The 8,237-nt window shown below is 61.1% G+C and overlaps 1 protein-coding gene across 2 annotated transcripts; it reads left to right on the plus strand.

Annotated features, from left to right (window-relative positions):
• Window positions 1-312: 312 nt before the first annotated feature.
• On the plus strand, window positions 313-4,618 carry LOC309869287 (DNA dC->dU-editing enzyme APOBEC-3G-like). Of its 2 annotated transcripts, none has more exons than XM_082740098.1 (5): window positions 313-608; window positions 1,737-1,875; window positions 3,236-3,515; window positions 3,974-4,089; window positions 4,370-4,618. In XM_082740098.1, exons 1-5 carry the CDS (start codon window positions 580-582, stop codon window positions 4,379-4,381), a joined length of 576 nt encoding a protein of 191 aa, XP_082596224.1. In that variant the 5' UTR covers window positions 313-579; the 3' UTR covers window positions 4,382-4,618. The 2 variants fall into 2 exon arrangements, with proteins under 2 accessions (XP_082596224.1, XP_082596225.1); XM_082740099.1 differs by having other exon boundaries at window positions 344-608; window positions 4,373-4,618.
• The last annotated feature ends 3,619 nt before the right edge of the window (window positions 4,619-8,237 follow it).

Raw genomic sequence — 8,237 nt, forward strand, 5'->3', positions numbered from 1 at the left:
CATAAGCTCCCGGCCACACCCGCCCCTGTTGTGTGCAAGTGTGTGCAGGGGTCTCCCCCAGCTGGTCCAGGGGAGCCTGGGCCAGGCCCTGCCCCTGCTGGCTGCTGAGGGCGACCCAGGGTGGGGCTCCCCAGGAGCCTTCCCTCTGGGGCACTGTGTCCTGGGCCAGGACCTTCCTCCAGGCCCGGACACCTGTCCTCTCACTTCCTGCCGTGCTGGGCCCTGCTGCCCAGAGAAACCCAACTCTCCCTGGACCCCATCCGCCCTCGGTCACTCCTCGAGGCTTCCAGGTAGGGCCTTTGTCAGAGCAGAGAAACCAAAACCTAACTTGACCCTGAGGACTTAGGGATGGGACCGCTGGCCAAGAAGTGCCTCCTATTTCAACACCCATGAGGGTGGCATGAGTAGCCCGAGTCTAGGACGGGGTGTGTCCCAGTCATGCCAGCTCAGCCGGTTCCAGGAGCTCTGACAGCTTATAAGGCGCCTGGGTCCTTGATGAACACCCTGAGAGCACGGCATAGGCGTGACAAGACAGAGAAGCCGCAGACACAGAGCCAGACGTGGTGAAGGGACCGAGACATGGATGCCGGCGCAGAGGCCTGGGACAGGTAACCTCCCCTTGCATGCCCTCTGCTCCTGAGCCCCTCCTCGGGGCTGCCAGATGGGGACATGCCACTCTCTCGAGGTCTCCTCCTGGACCCCTGGCGGTCCCTGCTCTTCTTTGCCTGTTCCTGCAAGCCTGTGTTGCGCCCACCGAGCCCCGTCCGCTCATGCCCAATCTGCTTGTCCAACCGGCCTCGCCCGGGCTTCTGGGGAATCTATGGGAGTAGAGTCCTTGGGAGTCTATGCTTCCTGCTGGGGGATCCCTCTGAGCTGAGGGTCAGGAGGTCCCTTTCAGCTTTAAGATTTCAGGCCAGCAAAGGGCTTTGGTATTTTCATCCTTAGGGAAAATGCCACGACTATTTAAGAAGTCAAGGCTCCTGGGTCCTCTTTTTGGCAGTGGTCCTGCACGGGTGTGTGTGGGCCTGGTGCGCACTGTGTGGGCCAACCTTGAACCAAAGGGGAAAGCCCCAGGTTGTCCCACCATGCAGGGGAGTAGCTCCTCGGGGACAAGGATGGATGGCAAGGGCAGGAGATGGGATGAGAGCCTACCACGGGCAGAGGGAGAGGACCCAGCAGAGGGTCTGAGCGCCCTGGGCAACTCTGGGTATCCCCTGACAGAGCAGCGGGCAGGCCCCCCAGGAGCTCCCAGAAAGGGTCCCAGAGGGAGGTTGGGTGGATCCAACAAAGCCAGTGGAAACCCATCCTCTGTGGGTCTGGCCAGAATGTGGGGTACAGGGGAAAAGGGTGTGGGATACCAGCAAAAGGCAAGAAGCCCATGAGAAAGAGTTGGGATGTTTAAACATTGAGCATCTTCACTGTTTTTTTAAAAATTTATTTATTTATTTATTTATTTGACAGAGGGATCACAAGTAGGCAAAGAGGTAAGCAGAGAGAGGTGGAAACAGGCTCCCTGCTGATCACAGAGCCCGATGCGGGGCTCAATCCCAGGACCCTGGGATCATGACCTGAGCTGAAGGCAGAGGGTTAACCCATTGAGCCACCCAGAAACCATGAGTATCTTCACTTTTAATGTAAAATCTCTCGTTTGTGCCAAACATCCCTCAGCAAAAGGACTCTCCATACTCCAGGGGGAGGCCACATCGTCAACCCCTCCCCAAACCTTTTGTCCACAGGTTGGATGAGGACACCTTCATCGACAACTTCCACAATGCAGTCTGGGCATCCAGGACCTACCTGTGCTACGAGGTCGAGCATCCCGGTCCGGGATCCGGGATTCCTCCGGGCCAGGACAAGGGCGTCCTGCGCAATAAGGTGACCAGTCCAGCCGGACCCCAGCTCGCACGGCCTCCCCATCCTGGGACGTTCGCGGTAGAACGTTCTGGCTGGACCTGAGCGGGTCTCATCAATATTTCCCCTTCGGTCCCCACAACGGCCACCCCTCAGCCTAGTGTCAGGTGGGGACTGTTTCTGCTGTGGTTTCTGGCTTGGAGCCACACGTCAGAAAGCAGTCACACTGTCCCAGGGACGGGCACCACCTCCTCTTGTCACCGAATGACCCTCCTTCCACCCCCCACCCCAACTGCTGTGCCTCTGAGGAAGGGTTAGGACAGGCGAAAAGGCTTCTGGACAAGGGGTCAGCTTTTTCCCTGGCCCCTGCCTAGGGCGGCTGCCGGCCACAGACCCTGAGATCCGTTGGCTCTCGACGCTCCCCCTGCTCACCAGCGGGTACCCTGGCAGGACCCCTGCCCACTGCTGGAGATCCTGCCCAGGGCACTGCTCCCCACTCCAGCATCGCCCAGGGAGCCCCCCTCGGTCCCCAAGTCCCCATCCCACTCTGCGCAGATCTTTGAGTTTGCGCCGCTGACCTGACTTGCTCCGGGTCCCGGGCTGGCAATCGCTCCCTGGACAGGTTGCGCCCATCTCCACAGCTCTGTGAGCCCCGACAATGACTTTCAGCCCATGCCCAGGCGCCTATTGGCTGGGTGCCCCTTCCCCATTCCTCCCTGCAGAGTGAGCCCTTCTGTGTCACCCGTGGGCTCAGCACAGGCTGAGGGCCAGGGCAGAAGCTTGCAGGAGCGCTGGTGCCAAGGTGGGAGTGGGGTTCGGTGGCGGTGGGTGAAGACAGGGCTGGATCCCTGCCTGGAGGAAGCCTCCACTGCCAGGGCACCAGGCCAGGGAACTCGGAGCTCCCCTGGTCCCCCTTTCCCTTTCCGGGGGCTCTTCTGCTGCTGTCTGCACGGCCCCGCTAGGTGAGGGTCCTGAAGCCCCTTCCCTGGGGCACAAACATAGAAACTCCGTGGTCACGCTGAAACGTAATGTAATGCAATCTTTTCAAAGTCAAACTTGAGGCAAATCCCATGATAAGTGAAATCTCAAGAATCTGAAGAAGGCCCGGCAGGTAGAGCAGGATGCAGAGCCCGAGCGACAGAGGCAGACGCAAGGTGCTCAGTAGCTCACTGGACCCTGGGAACATGCCCTAGTGGGCCTGTCAGCCAGTGGGGGGGAGCCTGGAGCCTGGGAACACTGCAGGGAGATCCCATTCGGCTCCTGCTGAGAAGGGCTCCCCCTGCATCTTGTGCCTGAGGCCAGGACCTCCCTGCCTCTCCCTGGTGCCCCCTCCCTCGTGTTCACCACCAATGACAGAAGCCTTTCCTGCCTCTTGTGTGTCCAGAGTGCCCAGTACCCCATGCTCTCCTGCCATGCGGAGTCCTTCCTGCTAGAGCAGATCCAGTCCTGGAACCTGGACCCGGAACACCAGTACAGGGTCACCTGCTTTCTCTCCTGGAGCCCCTGTGCTGATTGTGCCCAGCGTATGGCTGAGTTTCTGGGGGACAATAGCCACGTGAGCCTGATCCTCTATGCCTCCCGCATCTACAGCCTGGGACAGTATGAGAAGGGGCTGCGCACCCTGAAGAGGGCTGGGGCCAGCATCGCCATCATGACCGCCAGGGGTCAGTGTGGGCCTCCTGCAGGGCACAGGGGTGGTGGGGGGACGGTAGGGAGAGGCCTGGGGGGGGGGGTGCTATGGGGGAGGACAAGAGTAGTGTCCCTGGGGTGGTCCCTGTGGGCTGGCTGTGGAGGGGAGGCTAAGGTGCCTGGACAGCAGAGGACAGCAGGGTCGCTGAGAAGAGAGAGGTCAGCGCAGGACAGGTGTGTGCAGAAGGGCAGGGGGGAATGGTGGGTGGGCATGCCAGGGAGACTGGGGTTTGCAGGAAGAAGGGAGGCCAGGCTGGCTGAGGTTCCAGCCTGAAGACAGAGTCCCGGGGTTGGGGGGTTCAGGGAGTCCCCCAGAGGGGAGAGAGCAGGGGTGCAGCTAGGAGGGACACAGCCGGTCATTGAGATTCAGACCTGAGGTGGCCCCCAGGCCTCCCCGGAGCATGGCTCATGTCCCTCCCCGGCCCCCCTGCAGAGTTTGAGCACTGCTGGGACACCTTCGTGCTCCACCAGGGAAGAAGCTTCCAGCCCTGGGAGGGTCTGGACAAGGAGAGTCAGAAATTCTCTGAGACCCTGCATCGCATTCTCCAGGTGAGGTGCCTCCCCCCTCCCTGCCACCTCCCCTGCCCTCCTCCCTCCAATCCACTGCCTGGCCTCTCCCTGCCCCTCTCACAGCCTCCACTGGGTTACCTGCTCCCTCCTGGGGCTATGCCACCCCTCCTGCCCCCTTGGAGAGATTCCTCTGCTCCCTCATCCCCTGGGGCCCCCTCCCTTCCTCATCTCTGGGGCTGCCAGACCCCTTCTCTGTTGCCCCCGCCCACCTGTCTCACTGCCCGCCTGTGCCATGCAAGTCCCCGGTCTCCTCCCTCAGCAGGAAGCCTGAACGATGGACTTCAGTCTCGCCAAAGAGCAGGCAGGGGAGGCCTCTGTGACCAGCAGAATAAAACACTTCCTCCCAAGCCATGCAGAGCTGCTCTCCACCGCCCTCCAGATCGATCCACGGCACGGAAACCAGCAAAAGGCCATGAGCCCAAAGAAGTCCTCTTGAAAGAAAAATCTGAGTAGATTTACTTGTCCTGGAAAATCTACCTTAAGTTCAAATATACGGGTTAAGATCATACTCATCGCTGTCAGAAGAGTTTTCCGCTTTTAGAGAAGTGACGAATTGATTTCAAATGCAGAGATCTGAACGCCAATGTCAAGGATCTTCTACCAAAGGTTTTCTCTGGAAACGTGTCCCGAGTCCAGAGAGCCACAGGCAGATACCTCTCCCTTCATGGGGGGCCCTTCAGCGGGATCACAGCAACTCCCTCTGTTGGGAGAAGAATCTGCTAAGCCTGACTAGCTGGGGGAGGAGGGTTCTAGAAATCAGAAACCGTCCCCCCTGCCAACCAATCCTATTGTCAGGGACACTGATTTGAAATGACAGCCTTGCTGCAAGAGAATAGAAAGAAGGAATCTAAATACTGGGGAGGGACCCGCACACCTGAGGTTTGGGGCGGTGGGAGGTTCTCCAGTCCTCACCCCTGGGCTGCCCTGGGGAGGAAGCCAGAGGGAGGGGCTTCCCTGCTCAGCAGCTGAGCTCTGCCCCTTCCTGACACAGGGCACCTGGGGCAGAGTCCCCTGTTGTTGCCCACACAAGACACACAGCAGGGCAGGACCCCCACAGGCCAGGGTCTCCCTCCCCTTGGTCTTCGTGGTGTCCACACTCCCTGAGGGGAGGCCTGGCCGCTGGTGGGTGTGCACGAGGCCTTCCTGAGGCCCAGAGCAAGTCCGCAGTCCGTCCTCACAGACCCTGCGCCCCTGTCAGGGCCCAAAGGGTGTCCTGCCTCCCAGGGTGACTGGAAGGGGCTGGGGAGAGTCCTGACTCAGCTGGAGACAAGGGAGGGACTGAGAGGAAGGGAGAGAGCCCGCGGCCCCCGGGGGAGGAAGGGGCTCAGGCAGGGAGGGCTGCGCCCCACAGGGAAGGAGCTGGTGGAGCAAAGGGACCAGGGAGAGGGTAGAATGGAGAGGAGGGGCCCAGGGGAGGACAGGACAGAAGCAGCCTAAGGACAGGGCGCTGGGGGAGAGGGGCTGCCCGCCAGGGAGAGCTGCCCCCGGCTGTGGGCCTCGGGGCTCTCTCCCGGACACAGGAGTTGGGGAGCTCAGGCTGCTGTGAGCCCCTGCCCCTGGCCCTGCCCCCCCGGCTCCCCTCCCAGCGCCCGTCTTCTCCTGCTGGACTCCTGGGGCCCCAGTGGCAGCCGCCCCCAGACAGCAGCTCCTCTAGCCGGCGTGGCTCAGTCCCGGGGCGGGAGAGAGAGGGAACAGACCGGACAACCTCGGAGCCTGTGCGTCCTTCAGTGGACAAGAGCCATGGCCGTCCCTGAACGGTGGCAGACGGGAGACCCCAGAAACAAGGTTCCCACCGGGGGTTCCTCTGGAGACCCTCTTGTGCTACAGAGGGAACAAGATGGGCCTCCAGGCCTGTCACTAGAGCAGATGCAGAGTGACCGGGACTGGGCGCGGCTGTGTGACTGGTCGTTGTCCAGGGCTCAGGGCAAGGTGTGACACGGTTGTCCCCCGCACACAAGATGATGCTGGTGCAGAACGGAGGGCACGTCTCTGCTCCTGGGGACCCTCAGGCCACAAATCTTCCCTCGCCTGTCCTGCCCCTTGAGCAGGCTCCCAGCTCGAGCAGCCTGGCACGGAGGAGGCCGAGTGCGCGGGCAGCGGGGGCCTCCCCAGAGCGGAGAGTGGTGAGGACATGCAGTTTGACCAGCATAGCCAAATCTGAGATGCCCTGTTCGAAAGCATAAAGGGGCTCCTTCTGGAAGAGGAAGTTAGACAGGCTCCTACAGGAAGCAATTACTTTCTGGAAAGGAAGCCCACTGGCCCTTTATTTTCACAGACAGAACTTTCCCAAGGACCTAAACCACTCCCCTGTCTAACACTAAGCTCACCGTTAAGACGCTTTCTTATCCTTTCCTTAAACCGGGCTTTAAATAGGACCCCCCGGGAGCACCCAGTGGGCATGTCCGGACTTGAGAAAGAGACCCAAGACAGCCGACCTAGGACTCCCCTGTTCCCCCTTTCTTGCCCACAGTAAGGTTCTGGAAAACCAGTGACCCCTGGCTTCCAGCTCAGACTCAGAGGAGGGGCCAACAGTCAGGGAGGAAGACGGGCACAGGCCTGGGAGCGGGGTCGGCCTCTGTCCCACGGGGGTCCACTGCCCTGCACTGGAGCCCAGACGGTGTCCGCATCTGCCTGTCCCTTTCTGCCCCCGGCCTGTCATACTCGCTGCCCCAAGTCTGAAACCTGTCCCAAAAGGAATGCTCACTCTTCAGATCCTGGGGGACAGCATCGATATTCAAAAGGACACACGATGTTCTACGTGGGGAGGATCCCTGGTTCACTGGATCCCACAAGTCCCCCACGAGCACGTGTAGCGTGGGTCCCAGCATGCAGTGTTCTCAAGGAAGCCGCTGCACTGAGTGTTAGCGGTGGTCGGGCATTGTGGGCAGAAGGCCAGAGGAAATCCCCAGGAACTAGATGCTGACACGTTAGTCCACTTGGACAGACGTCCCTGTGACATGCTGCTTGGAGCCCCTACCCCACTGGAGGCTGAGAGAGGCCCCTGGGGAACCCCCAACCCGCTCCTGGCCCTGCTGCATCTGGGGGTCCTGGTAGGGGAGGAGCAGGACCCCCCTCCGCCTGGGAGCAGATCAGCCCCAAACGAGGTCCTGGCCTCTCTTCTGAAACAAAATCCCTGTGACACTGAGCTCACATCACCGTGGAGGAAGGCCACCTTCCACATGGGGTCAGCAGCGTCACCCCGTTAGACATCCTATGTTGGCCACCTAAGCTGCCCCCTAATGGAGAAGGGGTTTGGGTTGGGACCCGTGGGGTCAGAGGCCATGGGCAGGGAGGAAGCCCAGTGGCCATGTGGACAGAGGATCAGTGATCTGAGGCGGGGGCCCTGGGGACAGTCATCACACATAGGGGGCCTGAGGAAGGCAGGAGGCAGCCCCTGGGTCTCAGGGTGACCGTGTCCCCAACTCCAACAGAGAAAAGCACGAGATGTGCCCTCATGGACCACCTGAATTCAGGGCTGGGCAGCCCAGGGGCCACTGGCAAAGGCCACCAAAGCTTCCCAGGCTGGTCCCACTGGTTGGAGACACAGAGAGGAAAAATCACCACCCTCAACCCCAGAAAGCCCTCTGCACCTTCCTTTGTCCTGCCCACCCCCGGCCTCCAGCAGCCAGATGCCCCTAGAAAACTTTCTCTCTCTCAGACAGGACACGGGTGTCACAAGGCTTACTATGTTACCAGCCATGCAACTGGCCAGTGGTGGCCATGCGGCTTCCCCCAGATGTCTTCCACAGCCAGGCACCAGGCGGGGACAGGCCAAGACACGCCCAATGCGCGGGGAGAAAGTGCAGCTGGCGGGGCCCTTCCCAACCCCATACCTGTCCTCCCAGCATGTGTAACACAGTCGTGCTGGCGGCGCGCGGTGGGCACAGACGAGGAAGGGTGCCCTGTCCTGAGTCGTCCCCTCGGCTGCAGGGCCAAGTCCAGATTGCGGGGTCCACGGGCAGACAGAATGGGATCTGTGGGATGGAGAGGTGGGGTCCCGGGTCCTCCCCTGTCTGCCTCAGACTGTGAACTCCTTGAGGGCAGGACGCTGCCTGGCCCGGCCTTGCCTCCCTGGGTCCCCGCTGTGGTGAGTACCTGAGGCGGGGCTCCTGGGTGCTGTTCAGTGG

Source organism: Mustela nivalis (genome assembly GCF_964662115.1).
Source record: "Mustela nivalis genome assembly, chromosome: 7".
Lineage (NCBI taxonomy): Eukaryota > Metazoa > Chordata > Mammalia > Carnivora > Mustelidae > Mustela > Mustela nivalis.